We start from the raw sequence: 24,160 nt of genomic DNA on the forward strand, positions 1-24,160 counted from the left end.
CCGCCCCTCCCTGTCTTCCTTCCTATCTTCCTCGTCTGCTTTCTCCAGGGCCTCTTTTGCCCGGGATTAAACTTAACCGCGACAGAATTCCCGGGGTCATTTACACTCCCCTGAAGGCTTTTATTAGAGTGCTTTTGCCCTTCTCACCTCAAAGCATTCCTTTGTCCCAATGCGCATCCTTCTGACACCGGCAAGAGAAAAAGACCCCCGAAGGATCTTGTCCATTGTCAACTTGACCTTTATTTTTTTCTGCCATTCACTTTCCCCTTCCTCTGATGTAGAGGTCTGTGTCTTCCCTAAATGTTATGCAACTGGTGCTAACCAAGAACAAAAATCACTGCCAATTGTTCAACCCACAGGCAAAGCAGTTTCACCACTGAACATCCAGTAAAGCCAATTCATCCATAAATGTCCAAGGAATATAATAAATATAAACTCTTGCTTGTGGAAGACACTATTGATGGCTCAGCTCCCCCACATATAACAACAACAAAAAAGAAAGAAATTTATTCACTTTTCAGGACTGACTAGATGCTTTTTAGCAACTGCCTCCGTATCTGAATGATCATGTATCTGAAAATGGATTTTACAACAGTTCCCAATAACCAAAGAGCAAAAATGTTTAATTGTACAGTTAATCAACAGGCGATAATAACGTAATATTGCAATAGCTTTTATAGTGTTTGAATGCCATCCCTAATAGCTGTCAAAAGAGATGAGATTTCACATTTTAATTTTTCAAATCAGAATACTCTAGAGCTAAATCAATGAAAAAGATGACATATTCCCTTCTTTTCAAATAGATTATATACACAGAAAGCTATATTATAGGCTACTCTATCGACTGCTAACTACTTTGAAGAAACACAGGAAAAAGTAAAAATTATTTAAATTATTTTAGGAAACGTGTGTGTTTAATCTCTTAATGAAAACATGAAATTTTTACTCGTTCAGAGATTCTATGGGCTTTCCTCTGCAGTCAGACCAAAGATTTCAAATCTCCTTTGAGTTAACAAACACTCAAAGGTCAAACTCAAAGCATGTGTGTATTTTTTGGAAAAACTGAATCTTTGCTATTTCACTGTTCAGGTCATATTTCTTAGAAAAGTGCCTTTGCTCTCCATATTTTGCCCCCAAGTTCAAGGGCTTTCACAGCCTGGCATGCCTTTCTGCACCACCAGAAATCTCACTCTCCTCCCTTGCTCAGATACTGCAAGCCTCCTGGCTGCCTCCAGCCTTCACAAGGGGCTTTTTTTCAGCTTTCTTGCTTTTCAACATCTTTTTCTTTTTGTGCTGTATTCAGAGGACAATGTGCTTTCCTCATTTGTAAAACTGGAGTAATACCTATTCTAAATATTTCCCAGAGCTATGACAAAGAATAAATAGATCACATATGTTAAAGCACCTTTGCAAACTCTAATGTGCTGTACAAATGTCAGGCTGCCTAGTTATAGATTGCACCCAGATCAGCTTTTTTGCTCTTTTGAAAATTTATTCTTCACATAGGTTGTGCTTTCCTAACTTCTACTGCTCATCCCTGTCTTTTCCACTGAGGTTTATAAAATTTCTCATAAATTGTTCCTCATATTTGGAATCTTCTCACCAAGTAGATCCTGTATTCTACAAGTTTTCCCAAGCATCTTTGTTGTTGTTCCTGTTATCTTTATTTTACTAAATTTTTAAAAGTCTTTATTGTTTAAAGTATTACATATGAATCCTTTTTCCCCCATTGACCCCTCCCTGCTTGTTCTCACCTCCCCACACATGCCCTCACCCCACCCTACTGACTGTGTCCATGGCTTATGCTTATATGCATGCATACAAGTGCTATGGTTGACCTCTCGCCCTCCTCCCCCCACCCCCATCTTCCCCCTGAGGTTGGATAGTCTGTTTGATGCTTCTATGTCTATGTCTCTGGATCTATTTTAGTTCATCAGTTTATGTTGTTCATTATATTCCACAAATGAGTGAGTACATGTGATATTTATCTTTCTCCAACTGGCTTATTTCACTTAGCATAATGCTCTCCAGTTCTATCCATGCTGTTACAAATGGTAAGAACTCCTTCTTTTTTACAGCAGCATAGTATTCCATTGTGTAGGTGTACCACTGTTTTCTAATCCACTGATCTGCTGATGGGCACTTAGGCTGTTTCCAAATCATAGCTATTGTAACTTGTGCTGCTATGAACATAGGGGTGCATATGTCCTTTCTGATTGGTGTTTCTAGTTTCTTGGGATATATTCCTAGAAGTGGGATCATTGGGTCAAAAAAACCAAGCATCTTTTTTTAAAAAAACTCCATATGCCAGCAACCTTATAAGTTAATTTTTAAGTTACTTTCATTTCCAGTAGACTGTGTAACAATCCTTTCTTATAATCCTTCCTTTTGTGCAGGCAAATGCACCAAAAAGGCAACATTTGAAGAGGACTAACCAAGCAAGTAATGGCAAAGGTTCCTCACAACAGTTTAGATGCTTCTACGTTCTGTATTACTAACAGTGAGCTGCTAATAATGCCTTGGGAATAGGAAATTGGAAAAGAAGGAATGACTTCTTTATATGCACTTATTTGATTTTTGAAAGACACATATATTTAGAATCATGTGCTGTCCTTTATCTATTTTAATGTCAATTATATGAAGAATCATAGCAATGCATGAAGGAAAGGACCAGTAGTCACAGACATTTCTTTTCCAAAGTTATGTAACTGCTAGTATGCCAGTTCTCTTTCCTTTCTTTCTTTCTCTCTTTCCTTCTTCCTTCCTTCTTTCTTTCTTCCTTCCTTCCTTCCTTCCTTCCTTCCTTCCTTCCTTCCTTCCTTCCTTCCTTTCTTTCTTTCTTTCATTTCTCATTCTTTCTTTCTATACACACATCAAATTATATATTAATATTCCTCTTTTTTTAAACATGATCAGCTTTATACTTTATTTCATGGATTATCCTTCCTTCCTTCCTTCCTTCCTTCCTTTCTCTCTCTCTCTCTCTCTCTCTCTTTCTTTCTTTCTTTCTTTCTTTCTTTCTTTCTTTCTTTCTTTCTTTCTTTCTTTCTTTCTGTGTGTGGATTTTAACACTCAAACAGAGTGCCCCAAAAGTTAGTGGGTCCTAAATAACTCATAAAAAGTAACATATAAAATGATGAGGGAAAGTTTAAATTCTGGATATTATTGTTACATTTTTCCTTTTAAAATTATTTATACTAATATTAAAAATTAGAATTGTAAGGAATTCAAGGCAACATGGGGCTGCCAGATACCATCTTTTCTACAAGTTTATTTGAAACTACTGTACAAAGTGTAAATAAATCGATTCATTTTTTCCTTTGCTCTCATCTTTGTCTGGAATTCCTCAACTTCGTTTGAACCTATTTATCCTGCATAATGACACTGTGTTTGCTTTAAAAGTTACTGCATTCCAGGAATTTGGGATCAGTCACCCTGTAACTTTTCAGGGGACGACCTCTTCTCTTTGCCACTAGGAAGCTTTTCCCAGAAAGGTGGGGCTGCTTTTGATTAGACATGACTGAACAAGCAGCTGCCTTTTAAACAAGTTATCATAGCAATCCTATTTAATAAAGGGGGATATGCAAATTGACCATCACACCATCACAAAGATGGTGGCACACATAGCCACAAGATGGTGATGCCCAGTCCCCTCAACCCTGTTGGAGTCCCCCAGTCCTTTCAGCCCCGCCGGAGGGGGGGGAGGGGAGCAGGCCCATGGTGCGGCCGGACCCGCTCTCAGCCCCCCAAGCCACTTAGGGCCAGCCTGAGGTGCAGGCTAGCCTCGGATGGTGGCTGCCCAGCCGCCCAGGGCTGCCCAAGGCTCAGGTAACCAGGGCCATCTGAGGCTTGCGCTGACGGCAGTGGCAGCAGCAGAGGTGTGATGAGGCATCACCTTCCCCTGATTGCTGGTTCGCCTCCCATCCTTGAGGGCTCCCGGACTATGAGAGGGGGCAGGACAGACTGAGGGACACCCCCTCCAGTGCATGAATTTTCATGCACTGGGACTCTAGTCAATGAATAATTGTTATAATTTACACATTCATTACTAATGAATTCATGGATGACAGCATGGCTCTTGTCACATTAAGAATATAGATGTCAAATGATATGATGATCTAGGGGCCACACTTTGAGAACAGCTACTTCATTCATTTCAGGGTTTGGGCTAGGGTGGGAAGGCTGTGGGGATGAGAGAAGAGCAGAGCAGATTGGTAACATTGATTGGTTAATTCAGACACCTCACCCAAGACCTTAAATTTCCTTTGTGACTTGGCCTCTGCCCATCTCTTACCTCCCTCCTGCTTGCTCTCTATGCTTCAGTAGCCTAGGTCTGATAATTCACTGTTTATTCAGCAAAAACTGACTGAGCATTAGCTGTCAGACTCTAGTTGCAGTTTTGGAGGCACCCGCATGGAGCCAACTTTCTCCTCCCCCAGGCCTTTGTGCCTGCTGTTTCATCTTCTTGGACCACTCTTCCCCAGATGCTCTGCTTGGCTATCTTCCTTTCCACCTTGAGGGTCTCAGCTTAAACACACTTGTAAGGGGCCAGACCCCTTCTGACCTCACAAGAAAAAAGTGTCCTTTAATCGGTCTTCATTTCAGTAACCCATTCGTTTCATTCAGAACACTGATGACACTATCTGCCTTCCCAGGGCATATGAGGAATTCCCTTAGGACAGAGTCTTTTTTGTCTTGTTCTTTTTGCACAAAGCTTGGCATAAAAGTATAGTTTCAACAAATATTTGTGGAATGAATGGATAAATGATTAAATGAATCTTTGTAAGTTGCTCAGTAAATATTGTTATGTGAATAAATACTCCGAACAAGTCCTTCTAAACATATTCCATCTGGATGCCTCAGATATCATCTTGGAAGGGAAGATGGGAAAGAGAAGAGAAGGAAAAAAAGAGGGAAGGGCAAAGGAAGAAAAACATCACAAGGTTGATTTTTGAAGAGAAAGGGAAAAAGATGGAAAATGATCTGAGTGGGAGGGAAGATTAAAGGAGGAGAAGGGGAAAAGGAGGGAGGGACAAGTTAGGACAATTGTTCCCAAAGAGTGGCATCAGCATCATCTGAGCACCTGCTAGAAGTATAAACTCTAAGGCTCTGCCAGCCCTGAGGAATCAGGAATGCTGAGGTGGGCCAAATAATCTGTTTTCTGTTTGTTTGTCTTAAGCCTTCCTGCTCTAGCTGGTGAGAAAGAACTACACAAGTTCCAAACAAAAGTCTTAGGTTGTCAATCCCTCTATCCAAAACCTTGCACCAGACATCTGTATATGTAAAAGCCTAAGTGACTATTGTGATCAAATGACCAGAACAACCGGTCAACCAGTTGCTATGATGCGCACTGACAAACAGGGGCAGATGTTCAATGCAGGAGCTGCCTCCTGGTGGCCAGTGAGCTCCCATAGCCAACCTCCCATGCCCCCCTCCCCCATAGGCCTCGATCATCAGCCAGGCCGAGGGACCGCACCCATGCACGAATTCGTTCACCGGGCCTCTACTCATTTTATATTAAAGAGAGTTTATTGTTCTTGTTCTTTTAAATTTCACTGAGATCTCTCTGGATATAAGAAGCTATGTCAGTGAATTAGAAGATCTTGAACAATTTTAGAATGTGTCAAATAAAGAGATTGGTGACATAAAATGTAGTATTTTATATAACACAGGATATATATGTACATATATAAACTTATATAATCCTTATTCATGTTATATAACATATATTATGCACATAATATATATTTATAATATAATATGCACATTTTGATATTTATAACTCCTCAATAAAAATAAACTGCAGATGCTAAAGGAAAAAGGATCAGCACACAGCAAACTTAATAAATGTTAGATGAGAGGCCAATTCTGATGCCTTTTCCTCTGAGGAAGAGGAAGTACTCTTGTGATGCAACTTTCATGTGTGTTTCCCCAGATATTTTCTTAAAAGAAGAAAGCCAAGCAATCAGGGATTGTGTCAACTAAAAACCATTACACTGTGGCAAATTTGTTTCTAAGTTTTAATTTGAACTGGCTCAACAGTAAATTACAGCAAAAGTGAATAGAAATTTAACCTGTAGCAGGGGTCATGTGTTTTAAAAGAGGTGAGTTAAAATTTGAGGTAAGATAATTTTGATAAATATTTTTTAAAAATAACTGTAACTATCTTCTTCTGCTTAGAGATGCCATTTTGGGAAACTTATATTTGAAGCACTCTTTCTAGCTTCCTAGGTCATAACTTTCCTAGGTCATAGGTCTCCAGAGAAGTGGAAATAATGAAGGCATTTAAGGGGGCAGTTGCAAAGATTAAATGAGAAGGTGCATATTATATGTATAACAGTTTTTGCCTAAAGGACTCAACAAATGTAAGACACTAGGATTTCTAGTAATAGTAAGAGTATATGATGCTGAGCACCCATTAATGCCAGAGAATGAAAAGCCCACAGAGGAGAATGTCTTTCTGAGAAGATCCAAGTGGTAAATGATCATTGCTTTCAATCTCGTACCCAAGAGAATCTTTTCAGTAGATCAGCACAAACCACATTTGGCATTGAATGGCTGCTCTGACTTTTGGCCTTTGCCAGGATTTGTTTTAAATCCTGGAAGGGAGGGGCTGAGCGTACCGGATATGTCTCTAACAGCAGGCTCCACCCTCTCTCCCAGGCACATCTCTAAGATTTCCTGATATTTTTTTCTACACCAATTTCTCACCCTCTTCCCTCCACCAATTTTTTTAAAACCGGGAGGAAACGGGCCTTGCAGAGCTTCTGTTATAGCTTTTTAATCATATCCTGATGAATTACTTAAAACCAGATGTGTCTTAAAACCAGACTACCTACCTTTTCAATCTCAAGCACCTCTGCTCCACCTTCATTCCTACATGGCAATCCCTGCGGCTCCACCCTGGGAAATGAGTCTGCTTGCAAATGCACCAAGTCAAGGCATTGATGCTTCCGGTGGGGCTGTCTGCAGGGCAAGGCTCTTATACATTAAGGTTTCAGGAGCCAGGTCATGGTTTTCATGAATATTCAAACCCTAAGATAGTAGGTAAATAAAACATGGCTAATCCTGGCTTTAAGAAAAAGGAAAACAGAAACAAACAAAAATAATCATCCCTTCATCCTCCTTAAAAAGTAATGATTGGAGAGTAAAAACTCGTTTGTCTTCTTTGTTCAGTGTATCGTGTTTGCTAGAACCTCACTTCCCATGAATTCTCTGGAGGTCGCAAGCAGGACTCGCTCTTTGGGTAGTACCGGTGCCTCTTCTTGCGTTTATGGTGTAATCTTAACATTGTTTTTAAAAATTAGAATAAGTAAGAAATGTTGAGAAAATAGATTTTTACATGTAAAAATATCTGGATTTTGCCTTAAAACAAATCAAAAGCTGGAGTCTTATTGGGTCCATATTCTGCCTGCCTCATTCACACAGCTCCTACCCACCTTCCCTGCAAAAGAGGCAGACAATGGTCATCTCAAAGTCCCTGGATCAAAGTGGAGGATCAAAGAATCTTATCATGTTTTTCAAAAATGTGATGATAAAAAACCTCAGATAGATTATAAACCTCTTAAAGGAAGGAGTCCTATCTCTTCATTATCTCCCCCACATCCTCAGGTTCTCGAGACTCCATGTCTACTGATGCACGGACCGAGTAAACATTCACACCCCCTACCACTAAACAAGGGCATAGCTAAGTACTTGTAAATCTGAAACAAAATTGGGTTCTTCAGCTGCTCCCATGCAGACCTGGAACCCTTAGCATCACAGAATCCAAGGATAGCTAGCATCTAAGCCTTGGGAGAAACCAGTGCCCAGGCAGCCCCTGTTCCAAATGGATGGATCATGACTCCACAGAAGAGCTAATCCTTCTCCAATAATCCGGATGCCACCTGGGTAGGGCCACTAAGGTCAAAACTCTTAGCAAAGCACAGTCTTTTGGTACCTTCTCCACAGATCTGTTATTCTGGGCTGTGAGCAAACATAAATGGTCACAGACACACAGATGAAGGGCAGGCACCCAGAAAAACTACACACAAGAGGGTGTGCTCACTGGCCCAGATCTATCAGAGATTCAAATCAGAGAATTCTGATAAACAAACAAGTGCCTCCCATGTACCTCCAAACAGAACATTCTCCAGTGGGCACCTTATCTGGACTTAGCCATGGTAACATTCTGTTGCCAGATTCCCCAAAGTGCAGGAAGAATGGAAAAGATTTTTACTTCAAAGACGCTCCTGGAATTCATAGCATTTCCCCTTCCAGTTACTTTTCACCATATTCCACAATAACTGGGTTTCAAAGCTGTTGTTCTGTGTGTGGGATATGCGTGTGCAATGGCGAAGCAGCTGGGCTAAGTGACCAAGATGGAAAGGACCGGACCGACTCTTCCAGAGGCAGTTTCCTTATCTTATCTTCATACTTATCAGCTGCCTCCTCCGCCAGTGCAGATCCTTGCCTTTACTGCTTTTTCTTGCAAATTAATCATTTCTCTCTCCCTGTTTATTCTCCTCCCACCCCATCCCCTCTCCCCTGGTCCTTGAAGAAGACAGACCGGTCTTACTCAGGCTGAGCCACTAGACTGTCCCTAATTCAGTAACATCCTTTGAATCACACCCTCTTAAAGCCCTTCAGCAAACTACTCTTTTTCTTTGAATTTTTCTTTTCTTTTTAAATAATTTCAAACTTACAGATTAGTTAAAGAAATGTGCAGAGTGCTTCCACATACCCTTATCCAGACCCATTAGTTTTTTTAAAAAATATTTTGCCATATTTATCACTCTCTTTCTCCCCATATATACTATGTTTACCTGCATCATTTCAGAGTAGGCTGCCGAATTAAATGTGTAATCTTAGTAAAGTTAATCAAATTCAGGCAATTCAAAATTGATGCTTTAATCAACAATTGGTATTTCAGTTTTGTCAATCATTTCAATAATGTCCTGTCTGCATTTTTTTTTCTCTAATAAGAACCCAACTCAGGGTCCTGTATTGCATTTAGTCATCAGATCTCTTAATCTTCTTGAATCAGGAATAATTCCTCAGCCTTTTGAAGTGATCCTTATGACAGTGATCTTTGTGAATGACACAGGTTGCTTATTTCAATAGTTTCCTCCTCCAAGTTCACGTGTCCACCGTTTCCCTGTGATTACATCCAGTTTACACATCTCCAGCAGGACTTGACTTCTTCTCTTGCATTCAATGTTTTCCCTAACAAGCTGGTTATTCAGTTATTCTCTAAGCTAATTGGACATTAGAATCAATGGGGAGATTTTTACACTCTGGTGTTGAGGTCCTACCTCAATAAATTCTGATTCAGGAGGTTGGAGGCAGAATGTTAGAAACTGTATCTTTAAAAAGCTTCCCAGATGATTCTGATGTGTGTGTAAGGCCAGGGCAGAGAGCCATAGACTTCCTGTCTCAATTAGCATATCCTGCCTTCTCTTCCCTTTGATCTCTTCCCTTTCCTTTGCCATTCTTTCTGCCCAGCGCATCAGCCTTTATCTGCCCAGGGAACCCCGTGTGCCAGAGAGCTAGCGGTGGGTTAAAGAGCCCACTTCAATGCACACATTCTGTTCCTTGGCTGCATTTTATGCGCATGTGATTTATACTATGACACCCTGTGAACACAGTCTTTTTTGTGCATAAAATGGAAAATAGTGCAAATCACTCATAATTAAAATAAAATGAAAGAAAATAAAAGTCCTTGAAATTTTAAAGCTGGAGAGGGTTGAGTGAATTGTAAACCAGTATGCTATTGGCAATTGGTAACCCACTAGGCAAACCAAGAAAACTACAGTCCTTTGCCCAAATTAGGCTTGAATGGTGCTAATCATGTTAGGGTCTTCAGCAGCACATCCCTCCCATAGTATATTATTCCCTCGCATGGCCTTTTCACACGGTCAGCAGTCTCAGAATCACTTACATTTTATTCCATTCACACTAGATAATCTAAGAGTCCTTGCACATGAGGAATGATTAGGGGATTTTATTTTTAAATATTATTATTATTATTATTATTATTATTTTCGGCTACATCTTTGCACTTTCTTCTTCCCTGTGTTTGTGTCCATTACCGGGAATATTGTCTCACCTTCAGTTCTGGCCACAGGACAGTGGTGCGATGGGCAGGCTCTCCTGTATACTTCAAGTAACACAATAAAGGAGGTTACCCCAGACTTGAGGAGTGGGGCAAGGGAGGATTTTCTGCATTTGCCTTATCACTTTTTTGGAGGCTCCCATGGGCCTTCCTTTGAAGGCCAAATGGAAGGAAGCACAGAACCATGAAACCCAGACCAGCACCACAATGGCTATTCATAAACTGAGGAAATGCAATCCCTCTCCCAGGCCAGGGCCGGGGCAGGGTGGGGAGGGGAAGAAAGAGGTGTGCCTCCAAACAAGATTTAGGGATGTTGAGCAGAATTAGAGGCAGCCAGGAACATTTTAAATGCTTGTTCAACATTTTATCCTTCTGAAAGCACTTTCACATAATAATGTGGTTCTCACAACCACCCCATGGAGTCAGCAGGGTAGAGATGACGGAGCAAAAAGAGAAGTTAGTATTAATTGGTAACATTATTGAATACTTGCCTTATATAGCCAATGTACTGAGCATCTTGCTTAATCAGATTTTAATCCTCACAACCATCTCATGAGGCAGATAGAGCACCCTTAATTATCCTTATTTTAAAGAGGAAGCAAGGATGACTTGAGCTGAGTAACTAGTCTTTTTTTCTGCCAAGGGCCATTTGGCTTTTTGTAATATCATTCGAGGGCCATATAAATTTATCAACTTAAAAATTAGCCTGCTATATTTAGTCAAACATTTAATTAACTCACCCTTAATGCCTTGGCAGGGCCAGACCAAATGATTTCTCAGGCCTTATACTGCCCTCGAGCCCGATGTTCCCCACCTCTGAACTAGGAGATGACACCATTAGGATTTAAACCAGGTTTCTCTGACACCAGAGCCCTGGCTCTTTACCACCTCCTCCATGGTCACTTGGCTGAGAGAGGACCTAGATTGGAGGCTCATCGGGTTTTGAAGCTGAAGTGAGGTACAGGGCCTGTCCTCCCCCTCTTTGGAGGCCACTTCTCCACCTTTAACTCTTCCTCCTACACCTGTGGTTGGCAAACTGCGGCTCACGAGCCACATGCGACTCTTTGGCCCCTTGAGTGTGGCTCTTCCTAAACCTTAGGAGTACCCCAATTAAGTTAATAACAATGTACCTACCTATATAGTTTAAGTTTAAAAAATTTGGCTCTCAAAAGAAATTTCAATCGTTGTACTGTTGATATTTGGCTCTGTTGACTAATGAGTTTGCCGACCACTGTCCTACACCATCACTCATGTGCTCCCACAGATGGACTTCCTGGCCTGTCTCACCTGGCCCATAGGGAATGGCTGGTCTATGCAGGGCATGTTCTGACACCTACATCTGGCCTTATCTGCAACAGGGTCTGTGCACAAGGACATGGTATACTTTCACGTAGGTGGCAGACAAGGATGCTGGCTGACTGGCTGCTGAAATCAGCCCATGTTCCACTACCAAGTCCTGTGCATTCATGGTGGAACTGTGTGCCTAAAAACATCTTTTTCTAAGTAACACAAAGACCTAGCAACAGTTCCCTATCTTCCTAGGCTCCACTTACTCAACCTGAGCCTCATTCCTTAAAGAATGTATACTCTAGAAAGTAATTGCAGGAGACTGTAATTAGATACATGAATTTCCGATATTTGACTATTTAAATTTTATAGCATTACCCTCCTTATCCTTTCATAATCTAATAACACAGAAAGTACCCTCAATGGTAGATAACTAAGCCACTAGAAGTCCATGGAGGAGATACTGTGGGTCTGGGACCAAATTTATCTAGATCAGTGGCTCTCAAATTTAAAAGTGCATCGGTGTGACCTGGAGGGCTTGTTACAACACGGTTGCTGAGCTCTATACACAGCATTTCTGATTCAGTAGGTCTAAGGTGGAGCCCTAAGGTTGCATTTTTAACAAGTTCTGGGTCGGGTTCATGCTTTGAGAACCACTGATCTATATGCTTCTTCACTCATACTACAGACAAGCTTCTTGCTCCACCAACTTTGTCCATGTAAAGACATACACAGCCACATTATACTCTTACAATGGTAACAACAATAAGAACAGTAGCTAACAGTAATTAAACCCTATTTTCCAGGCACCTGCTATATGTTAGTTCATGTCGAGGGTGAGAGAATGAAAGAGAGAGGAGAGAGACTTTTGAAGCCAAATATTGGCCCAAATCTACAACCTTCCAAAGATAGATCCCTAACACTGCAGGTAAAGATGTGAGGAAAGAGGTTAATGGAGAAAAGTAGGAAAAATTCTGCTATAAAAAGAGCCAACTTAGGAAAACTTTGCAGTAGCATTACTGAGTGATTGCTGGGTTCCAAATTGTGTTCTCCTTGGCATTAACCTTCATTGACAGGAGCTTTATGTCAGAGACTGTGACTGGGGGTGCAGAGGTGTGTGTGTGTGTGTGTGTGTGTGAACAGGAGCTTTATGTCAGAGATTGTGACTGGGGGTGCAGGTGTGTGTGTGTGTGTACTCTTATTGCTCTGCTATTCTCTAATCATCCAACTTGGGACAAGTTCTTAACCTCTTTAAGTTTAATGCATCTTATCTGTGAAATACTAATAATACCAATACAACTAATAGTACCACAATGGTGGGTTGTTCGATGCTCACAGATGGCTCCCACCCAATATCTATGGCCCTTGCCATGTGGCTTTGCCGCTCTTTCCATCAAGAGGTGGAGTTCCTACCTTCCTCATGGCCCAGCTCTGCGAAGCCAATCCCACATCCTCACACACTAGGTGCTATCTGATAAACAAAACAACTGGCACACAGAGATTTTCTTTTTACACAGTTCCAAGCAATTAAGTCAAACGATTTTATTTCTCTCTTATACCCTTCTGGGTGTTGGGGTAGAGTACCTTTCAAAGTTACTTTCCATTACCAGAGGGTAAGGGAAGTGGGGGAAGTAGAAGACGGTATAGGGAGGATAAGTGGGAGGAGACTTGACTTGGGTGGTGAACACACAATACAATATACAGAAGATGTGTATAGAATTGTACACCCGAAACCTATGTGATTTTATTAACCAGTCACCCCAAGAAAAACAATGAAATAGAAAATAAATAAATAAATAAATAATCCTATCAAGAGTAAAACAAAAACAAAATTACTTTGGAAGGACAGGCATTTTACCTCACAAGTGACTCACTTACTTTTTAAAGTGTCTAACTGCAGCTGTTCCTAGTTGACTGTTATAAAGCAAATTCTTCCGATAAATCAAATAATGACCAGGCATGCCAGCCTTGACTGAAGTCTGAGGGTCCTGGAAAACTGCAGTTCTAGAGCCTGCCTTTGGAAAGAGCACGGCTTCTACACACTCAACTTCCCAGGATGGAGTTAAGATTTTGCCTGAGCTCAAGGAAAATGGGAACATGAGATAGTCAGTTGCATAGTTATTCTGGTGCCTCACAGGAAAGGTCATGGATGTTACAGTGGATTTCACTTTAGAAAAGGGCTAAACAAACAAACAAACAAACAAACAAACAAAAAACCCCACAGTGTATTTGCCATGACCTGAACTTGCCAACCCAGCTGTGGTGGCTGGCTCACCTGAGCTCTGTAACCCAGTGCTGGGTGGGCCCGAGGCTGGCACACCTGCATCTGAGCTCTAGCTCGGTGTCCTGCACTCATCCCAGTGGAGCCCGGCCACCTCTGGGCTCTCCATATGTTTGTTTTACCAGGTCAAACCTGGACAAAATACGGAAAAACATTTTTTTCTAAAAGCAACTCTTTGGTGTTCAGACATGTATGTTTCCATTGTAGTTTTTATTCAGCATGCTTCTTACTTGATGCACCTAATTATCTGTACATATAAAAGCCCAGCGACTGGAACGGTGGAATGACCAGAACAACCAGAATAACCGATGGCTATGACATGCACTGTGGCAGCCAACCAGCCTGATCCAGGCCCCAATTGCCCCCCACCCCCACCCCTGCCCGGCGGCCCGCTCCCAACACCCCAATCGGGGGCAGAGCCGGCTGGCCAAACACCCACGGTCCCTCCTCTCCCCAGCCTGATGGGTCCCCATTGGGGTGGGCTGGCCAGACCCCACCTGTGCATGAATTTGTGCACTGGACCTCTAGAATATAAATATTATATAAAAATATATACATTAGCACAGAAAAAGTAATATAAATACTTAAGCTCATATGTAAGTGAATACTCTTCTAAACTGATGTTAGAATGCAGTTTTGGCTAAGGCACAGTCAGCCAAAATGAGAAAGTACGCCACCAAGAAGCATTCCATTTCAAAAGGAAGTGGTGAGGGCTCTGGATTTGGAAAATGAGGGAGAGCACAGTGCCAGTTCATAACGGCATTCATAAGTACCAGCTCTCCTTCCATTTCCTGTCTTCCTTTCCACTTTCTAAGCGCAGACAGAACATAAACCATAGTGATCAAATGAGAAGAGGTGGGTAAAAGCTAGCTGGAGAGTGAGAGAGTTTGGACATGCTTCCTTTTTCTACTTCTTCAAGTTCAAACTGATAGTAGATGATGAGAGAGGAGAAGCGAACATTTAAATTGAATTTAGAGTTTGGGTTATCCTGAAATGGGTATTTTTGTAAATGGACTGAGAGTGAATTTTGAGTTTTAAAGATGTAGAGAGTGTCCAGAAGCCAGGGAAGAGCCAGATCACAGGGAAGGTTTAGAGCAGTGGTTCTCAACCTTCCTAATACCGTGACCCTTTAATACAGTTCCTCATGTTGTGGTGCCCCCCAATTTTCATTGTTACAAATTGAACATAATTAAAGCATAGTGATTAATCACAAAAACAATATGTAATTATATATGTGTTTTCCGATGGTCTTAGGCGACCCCTGTGAAAGGGTCATTCAACCCCCAAAGGGGTCTCGACCCACAAGTTGAGAACCGCTGGTTTGGAGCAAAGGAAAAGTGGAGATAAAAATAAAGTCCCAATGATTGTTCAAAGGTCTGGCTATATTTATTTTGTGATTAATAATGAAGTATTGGCTCACTCTCTGGAAACCATCTGCAATATTAAATACTGCACAAAGCAGAAGAAAGAGCAGTAAAATGAACAAGTCATATGCATAGCGTGGGGCTTTTGTTTTCTTTAAATTATTTGGATTGATTATCCTAATAAGCAATGAAACCTTAGCGTGTTTGATTCGCCTTAATTATTCTGTATTGCCTAAAAGGGTAGCCTAAAACCCCGAGTGGAAAGCAAAACCGAAGAGACAAACGCCTGTAACAGAAACAGTATGCCCGCAGTCTCTATGCCCTGTCATCTCAGCCGCTCGGCCACTTGATCCATCTGTCCTTCTGTGGATGCTGATGTGCAATTGGTATGAGACTTAGCTTCCCTTGACCATGCTTACAAATCAATGAGAGTGACCCCCAAACCTTCCATTGCTTTGTGACTATTTCTCCTTCCTAATTTATGAGCACACGTGATTGTGACATAAACGCAGGGGGACCTACAGGGTACTGATTTAAAGTTCTCTTTCCTGCTTTTAGGTTATGCATGCGACTATGAACCCTGACTTCGGTTCAGAAAGGTGGCCATGGTGGCCTAATTATGTCCATGCTGGAAAGATGTAGAATTTTTCATTCAACTTTAAAGATTTTTCTCATTACAAAAAAAAAATGCATTCACGTACAATTCACAGCTGGGACAAAGAGAGCCTGATCGTCTGCTTGAATAGGGGCATTCCCCACAAAGCAAGGCCTTTCAAGTGATGGGCTTTCTGAGAGCTTCACAAACCACACTCCACACCCCTAGTCCTCTTACCTCCTCAGTGGTGGTGGAGAAGGGCCGAGGAGTCCAGGGAACTGATGATGTTTCTGTACTTCCAGTCACCTGCAGACTGGGGGGCTGCCCCTGGCTGCTGTTTCGGCTGGAGTTTTCGGGAGTAGTTCTGGTGAAGGCCTCTGTGGTATTGCTAATGAGCTGGTCTGGGCTGTACGGAGCAGCATTAAACGCAGTGGGGATTTGGGGAGGAGACGTGTTCCTAATGCTCCTTACTGAAAATTCTGCTCCCAGGCCAGCTGAGGTAAAGAAAGGACAGTTGCTAAAATTACCCTCATGTTTTATGGATTCTTTGCACAAAAGCAATTTTACTTAGAAAAAGAAGACTCTTTAATGACGGATGTGTGGATAAGCTTTAGTTATATGAAAAATCAGAGATACATTGAGTATCACCATGCTCATTTGCCCTGTTCAGTTCGCCCATCTTTATCTAGCAACAACATCCCAGCTCTGTGTAGGAGAAAGAATTAAATTCACTCTGTGAACATTAGGGTTCGCTGACTTGGTTTCAGGGGTTCAATGAATCTCTAAAAGCCTCATGCAAAATTCTGCATATATGAACATATGTACTTTTCTTCTGTGTGGGACTTTCACAATTTCTGTCATTAAACAAAGTAGCAGATTGAGAATCACTGTTAATGACTTGCCGAACTTTGCCACGAAGATTGCCAATTCCTTGAGAAATTAACGGCATTTCTTTAACCATAGTGCAAACTGTTTCTGATCCTGACTATGTGAGACCAAATCATGGGACAGTTCTACTTTCTGAGCTCCTTCTCTTTGGAAGAACAGTTAATTGGTTTAAGAGCTGGTAGGATTAATTAATTTACAGCTTTGCTCTGCAAGGCGGAATTAACTATACTTTAAAAAAATTGGTTTGTGAATTGTTTTCCTAGCTATAATTTTAAAATGTGCTTCTATCTCATGGGGATCCTGCTAACATGCAAATTCTGATTCAACAGACAGTGTCAGATTCAGCTCTTCTAACAAGTTCATGGTGATGTGGTGCTGATGGTCTTTGGACCACTCTTTGCGAAGCAATACTCTAGAGCAGTGGTTCTCAACCTTGGCTGCACATTAATATAACCTGGGAATCTTTTTAAAATCCTGATTTCTGGGGCTCATCCTTTGGAAATTCTGTTTCTTTGTTCCGGGATATAAAAACCCACAAAATCTTGCCCAATTAGATAATCATAACTTTGAAAGTTTCTGGTTAGAGATGGGCAGAAGAAAATTTATCTTTTTTACTGCTCCTTTACTGGTTCATTCAAACAGCTATTTATTAAATAATCACTATGTGTCAGGCGGAGGTCTCTGGGAGATGCTATTAGTCATCACATTTTCCCAGTTCTGGTCCACCTTACTGACCCCTTTTTTGGACCTCATTCATTTCTATTCCAATTTAAACTAACATTTAATATGATAATGTATATATAAAAGAGGGGGATCTGGTATAAAAAGAGAATAAAGATGGAAAAGGTATTTTTAAAATTTAGCAAGATGTAAATAGCAGTGCTCTTAAAAGTTAATAAAATAATTATGGCTACTAAGCATTCTTTCCATGAGATGTGGAGGGTTATGTAAAGTAACCTGTACATAAGGTGCTAGAGTTAGCAAATAAAAACACATGATGCCTAGTTAAATTACAGTGTTAAACAACCAATAGTTCAGCATATTTAATATATCTCAAATACATAATGTTACAAAGGTTATATTATATTGTATATTATAAATATACTAAAATTATTTGTCATTTATCTGAAATCCTATATAATAAAGAGGTAATATGCAAATTGACCATCACATCCTCATAAAGGTGGCTGCCTATGACCAGGTTGGCAGGGGGGTTAGTGAGGGACGACCAAATGACTGAACAAGCAGGCTGTGTGGGGTGGCCAGGCCAGCTGGGGGGCCATGAGGGGTGACTAGGCTGGAGGGGGGGCAGTTGGAGGTGACCAAGCTGGCAGGAGGGGGCAGTGAGAGGTGACCAGGCCAGTGGGGGGTGGGGGAGGCAGTTAGGGGCAACCAGGCAGGCAGACAGTGAGTGATTAGGAGCCAGTGGTCCAGGATTGTGAGAGAGATCCCAGATTGGAGAAGGCGCAGGCTGGGCTGTGGGGATCCCCCTGTGCACAAATTTCATGCACCCAGCCTCTAGTTTAAATATAACTGGGTGTTGTGTGATTATGTCAACTCTACAGCACTTCTACTAGATCTAGGCTTTGATAGATTTTCCCCTTTAATTTCTATTTGTTTTTATCTTTCAGAATCCAGTGCCACTATCACTGCCATTGTGCTTGGGGGAGCACAATGAACACAGACCAGGGGATTTATTTATCCCTGGAGTGTTAAACCCAACTGAACACGACAAACCCAACTATAATGTTAGGGAGACTTCCAACTCCACGAAACAGTCTTAAAACTTGTCTTAATTGAGTTAGGTAATTGAATGTCCCTTTAAGTAGATATTTCTTTTGCTGGGATATAAAAATTTCTGTATGTAGAGATTAGTATTTTGGTCATTTTGAACTTTGGCCAATGCTGATCCTCTGAGTTGATTACAACCTGTGGCAATTTTAGCTCTTAGAACTTAGGGAAAAAAAAGATTTAATGATGGGTTAAGACAAAAACAGCTTTCAAATACCTAGCATGTAATTACATGTCTTAGCATGTAGGCCTATGTTTACTCTTTCTTGCTAAGGAGCACTTGCTAAGTGCTCACCCTAAGAACTTTTAGAAAAATTTGTCAATTTTCATAATTAACTCAATGGATGAAATAAGACTCTCCCAAAATTAGATAAATGATCAAAACATTCTTGAAATGTCCTCTGTGAATAACAGCTTACTACCACTGCATTTGGTTTTGAAATATCTTACAGAAAAATTTCTAGTCTTCTGTAATTGTCTTTAATTAACCATCTACATTTATTTATAAAACACCCCTAACCAAACAAGTTCATTTCCATTTTAGGCCACCACCTTTTTCCAAAGAAAGAATCTACAGAATATCCAAGTTAAGTACCCCTTCATTTGGCGCCTGTGTTTTTAACTTGTGCTATTTTAGAAGCAGGAAAGAAGTTTTAGTTTAACATTGTTTCCAAATTTTGTGAAATTTAAAGCTGTGGTTCACAGCCTTTGGTAGGCATCAGAATCACCTTTGGAGCCTGGCCCTTCCCCTAGAAATTGTGATTCAGTAGATTTGGTGTGGGACCCACCACCTGCATTTCTAGCAACATTCTCAGGTGATTCTAATATACATCTAAGTATATGATTTTATTCACATACACACCACAAGCAAAAACTGAAATTTAATTATTCCTGATGTGGGTATTTTTATTTTTATTTTTTGGTTAATCCTCACTGGAAAATATTTTTCCCATTGATTTTTAGAGAGAGTGGGGGAGGGGAGGGCCAGAGAAGAGAGCAACATTGATATGAGAGAGACACATTGATTGGTTGCCTCTTGCACATGCCCCAACTGGGGATCAAACCTGCAATTGAAGTACATACCCTTGATCAAACCCTGAAACACTTTGGTGCACAGACCAATGCTCTAACCACTCAGTTACACCAGCTAGGGTCCTTTTGTGGGTATGAAAAGATTATAAAATAGATGGAAGGAAAGAAAATCCATTATAGAAAGATGTAAAGTGATCAAAAGAAGTTCATCTTTCCATCTCCTGAACTCTTTGCTGAAATGGGTGCTATGAAATTATAAAAATAGTAGATTTTTGGCTGTTTTGAGATCTATAAATTCTGATGTGCTTTAAAAGGTATATATATTTTACAGTTCATGAAAGAGCAAGATGTGTTTTGACAAATGCAAGGAAAAGTTGTCACACAATGGAACAATATGTTGAAGCTATTTTTAAAAAGCTTTATTGTACCATTGCTGCTACATTGTTTTCACATTATACACAATTCCTCTTAGAACATGATTCCAGAAAAGGTGAATTATCCTTGTCCAGTCTAAAAAGTTTTGCATTTAAGTTGAAAATAGTTTACCTATAAGGTGATTTGCAATCACTGCACCATATTAAGATCATATTTTGAATATATTTTAAAAAATCAGTGATTGGCTCAAATATAATCAATAATAGAAATGGAATTTTGTATAATTATTATAAAGACAATACACAATTTGTTAGTTTCCCTCCTTTAATTTTCAAGCATGTTGAAAACATAATAACTTGAATAAAACTCATTTTGGTAGTAGGAATTTTTAACTATGTTGGTACTTTCTATCTCTAGGAAGATGCCAAATATAATATGCCTTTTAAAAGTGGGAAAATAATATGGAAAAGAGATAAACAAAACAGATGATGACTTAGACAAAGACTGTTTTATGTTTATATGTATATATATTTATATAAATAAATTAAACATATTAAACAAGATTGGGCTAGAATAAAGGTGAAGTGAAAGGGAAGGAGATTATAATAGCCTAAATAACTATTGGAAATAGTAAAAGGAATAATTAAAATTTCAGAAAGTGTCCTTAACTGAAGAATTTAGTAAAATAGTTCACATCTTATGGATGAACAACATTCATATTTGTGCTTTAGATTATATTATTTACTTATCAACTCTTTTAAAAAAGGCATTTGGTTTAGCTCCACTTGTTTATTTTTTCCTTTGTTTCTCTTGCCCTAAGAGTTGTATCAGTGAAAATTCTGCTATGTGAGAATAAAAAGCTTCTGCACTGCAAAAGAAACCAGGATCAAAATGAAAAGGGAACCCACTGTATGGGAGAACATATTTGCCAATGATACATCTGATAAAGGGTTAATTTCCAAAATACATAAAGTACTCACACAACTCAACAAAAGGAAGACCAACAACCCAATTAAAAAATGGGCAGAGGACCTGAATAGACACTTCTCCAAAGAGGACATACAGATGACCAAGCGATATATGAAAACATGCTCAGTGTCACTAATTATCAGACCCAGTGATCTCACTTCTCGGGATATATCCTAAGAAGCCAGAAACACGCATCAGAGAGAATATATGCACTCCTGTGTTCATAGCAGTGTTGTTTACAATAGCTGAGATCTGGAAACAGCCCAAGTGCCCATCAGCAGAGCAGTAGGAAAATTGTTGTACATTTACACAATGGAATACAGCTTTGCATTCTCTGATAAAGTTGACTTTTCTGACTTTTATATTTTTATTTTATTCTCATAGACACAAGTTTTATAAGAATAGGGACTACAACACTCTTGTATTCTCTGATAAAGTTGACTTTTCTGACTTTTATATTTTTATTTTATTCTCATAGTCACAAGTTTTATAAGAATAGGGACTACAACACTCAACTTCTATCATAAAAGAGCCCACTGCGTTTATTTAGATGCCAAAAAGTACATACAGGTTCAGTGGAGAATTCAAGATGGAAGGTAATTCATGGAAAAACCATCTCCTTTGATGTTCATACAAAACGTGTCCAATGATGGACTTCAAGAGTAAAGTGGATAGAATCAACCATTTACAGTTAACCACTGAATAAACATACCTGGTAATGTATGTTGGGAGGGGGGTGGACTTCTAAAAAAAACCAGAGTTAAAATTTGCACAACTGTGGCACAAAAAAAACAAAAACCACACCTACAACTATTTTGAATGTATATAGGTATAACACTTGCTTTAGCACAATTATAAGGTAGCAGGCACAAGCACAAGCACAGTTTGTTATCCTTCCAGTCTTCTCAGGCACCATTTTGATGTTCTAATAGTTCTTCATAAGCAGAGAACAGAAGTGTCTACATCAGCAAAATTTTTAATTTCCTGATCATTGGCTTTACATTACACATGTATGCTTGTCTATGCCTAGATCTGCATCTCCATACTTTACAGTGCTTAACTAGAGTGCCTAGTGTCTGGCACAAAAAAGAAACTCAAGAAATATTTTTGAATTAATAAAAGAAAAAATAAAAGAAAGGAGAGAGAGAGAGAGAGAGAGAGAGAGAGAGAGAGAGAGAGAGAGAGAGAGAGAGAGTTGGGTTTATTTTAATGAGGACAAAGAAGTTTTCCATGTTGGTGGGCACCACATGATCCATTTCCATTAGCTTATGAATCTTCCATAGCAATTGTGTTGGGGCACATAGACTTCCCTTGAATGTGACAAAACAGGACAGTTAGCGGAACTTTCAGCATTGATTCTGAAAGGAATAGCTCACCTTTTTTTAAGCAGAGGCTTTCATTGACTGGTTTTCCCTCCTTGTTGACATCTCTTTTCATCCAGCTATGGAGGTATTTCCTGCCCTTTTTGACCACTGCCTTGGTGCCTTGTTTCTTGAGAAAGAGAGAGGCATTTTTCACCTCAAGGAACCCTGTCTTCTCATAGCAAGTCCATCGGGGGGCCTGGGAGCAGTGGACAAAGATGGCTGATCGGGAAGGGCCACCAGAGGAGTTGGAGATGCCCAGGCACAGTGCAGACTTCAGGTGAAGGAGTTTTGCGTCCTCAGTCCACATCCACTGCTGGTTCTTCTCCGTCCCATTGCACGAGCCCATGGACACGATCTTATTTTCGAAAAGGCACTGTTGTTTCTGGACATGGACGATCTGAAACCCCTCTGGAAGATGAAAAGCTCATCTAGCACCAGGTAACAGATCACAAAGCCCATCAGAAAACAAAGCAACCCGCCCACACATCAGCCCAGTGAAAATGGCAGGCTCACGTATCTTTTGCTATTGCAATCATCACAAGTGAATATTCCCAGACTCAACACATGGAACTTAAAACCACAAGGCTGACAGTGTCAAAATGTCTCCCTTAGTTCCCTTTCTTTTACTTTCACATGGTTTAGGGAAGAATCCTCCCCCCCCCGCCCCCCATTGAAATACTGACAGGAAGCTTAGAAAAGAAACAAAAATATTCAAAGATGATGGTGTGAGGTTTTAGTCCAATTAAATATGCTGAAATTGTGAAAAGCTCAGTTCCCTTTTAAACATTTTATTCTTTCCACCCCACCTCGACCCCCAACTTTAAAGGGCACCCTTTTTTTTTGCAATCCTTAACTTATTATTGCAATAAGTATTTGTATATAAATTACACAGTTTCAATAAAAATTTAAAAATTGGATGCATTTACCCCAGAATAAAAGAAATTTTCACATCCTTCTAAGCACACCTTCCTAGCAAACAGTAACCAATGAAAGAATTGATTGTCACAAACTAAATTTCGTATAGTCTTAGAATCATTTCTCTATTTTGTAACAATATCTGCAATTTTTCCCTTTAATATAAACATATTAAACTGTCAGCATTTCTTAATATAAGAAATTAAATACCCAATTAAACATCAGTATTAAAAAGTGAGACATCTGGGCTCAGAAACCATTTTTAATGTGCTTACACTTCGTTTGCCCAGCGCTCCCATGAAAATATTCAGACCTTTCTGCCAAATAGCAACTTCCAAATTAAACACACCACACTTCTTCATCCCCTTCAATTATATTGCTTATATTTTCTTTCTTTAACTCACACACACACACACAAATACAAAATCATAACCTAATTGGACAAAAGCATGGAGAATGGCCCAGACTGTTTGTTATATAATAAAAATATCTCCTCAGGAGTCCTCTCTGCTGTGAAGGTGCCATTTCAGGAGCTGCCGAGGCATTTGCAGGCCGTGAGGAGGCCTTTTCTTTTTGTTTGGAGAGAAATTTCAAGTGTGGGCAGACCTGGCTCCTTTTATCACCCCTCCTCCTCATCTTCGGCTAAACTGCCATGGAGACCTGGCTCCATTTCCGCCTCATTTCAGGCACTTTTCAAAGGACAGAATCTCGTCTGCCAGCTGCCAGAGAAACGGGTCAGGACCCTGAGGCAGGCCCACTTACCTGGGTTCCAGAAGATCAAGCAGGTAAGAAGCGCCATGTAAAATTCAGCCTCCATTTTCCACTAAACAACTGTTCATGCTTTGCTTTGGGGGGAAAAATTCTCCCAGATAAGAGAAGCAAAGACCAGGGAAGGAAATGTGCCTTCATGGGGGGGAAAGTCAGTGACGAGCACTTCCTCCTATTGAATTGTTTGGGGGAAGTTTTACACCAGTGTCCTTTTGTCTGTTTCCTTAGAAAGAAGGGATTATGATTACCTCTCTTTTTTTTATGTAGAAAAAAAAATTCCAGCCTCCAGGAATGGAATAAAACTTCTAAGTTTTCTCCCCAATCCATTCCTTTGGCACTTCTTAACCTCAAGAGGGAAGAAAAGAATTGTAATCTTAGATAATTAAATGCTCCCCCAACATTACATCTCTTCAGGTGATGGGTTTCTGCTGAATAAAC

General features: G+C 40.2%; 1 protein-coding gene across 1 annotated transcript in view; it reads right to left on the reverse strand.

Annotated features, from left to right (window-relative positions):
- PTPRB (protein tyrosine phosphatase, receptor type B) overlaps positions 1–23,814 on the reverse strand; it is a 106,470-nt gene extending 82,656 nt beyond the window's left edge. Inside the window, exons 1-3 of the mRNA XM_006768154.2 lie at positions 23,717–23,814; positions 22,052–22,447; positions 15,858–16,114 (exon numbers count right to left, since the gene is read on the reverse strand). Coding sequence (XP_006768217.1) covers positions 15,858–16,114; positions 22,052–22,447; positions 23,717–23,771 — 708 coding nt within the window. The 5' untranslated portion in view covers positions 23,772–23,814. The remainder of the gene's footprint in view (positions 1–15,857; positions 16,115–22,051; positions 22,448–23,716) is intronic.
- Positions 23,815–24,160: the final 346 nt, after the last annotated feature.

Source organism: Myotis davidii, unplaced genomic scaffold, assembly GCF_000327345.1.
Source record: "Myotis davidii unplaced genomic scaffold, ASM32734v1 scaffold582, whole genome shotgun sequence".
Lineage (NCBI taxonomy): Eukaryota > Metazoa > Chordata > Mammalia > Chiroptera > Vespertilionidae > Myotis > Myotis davidii.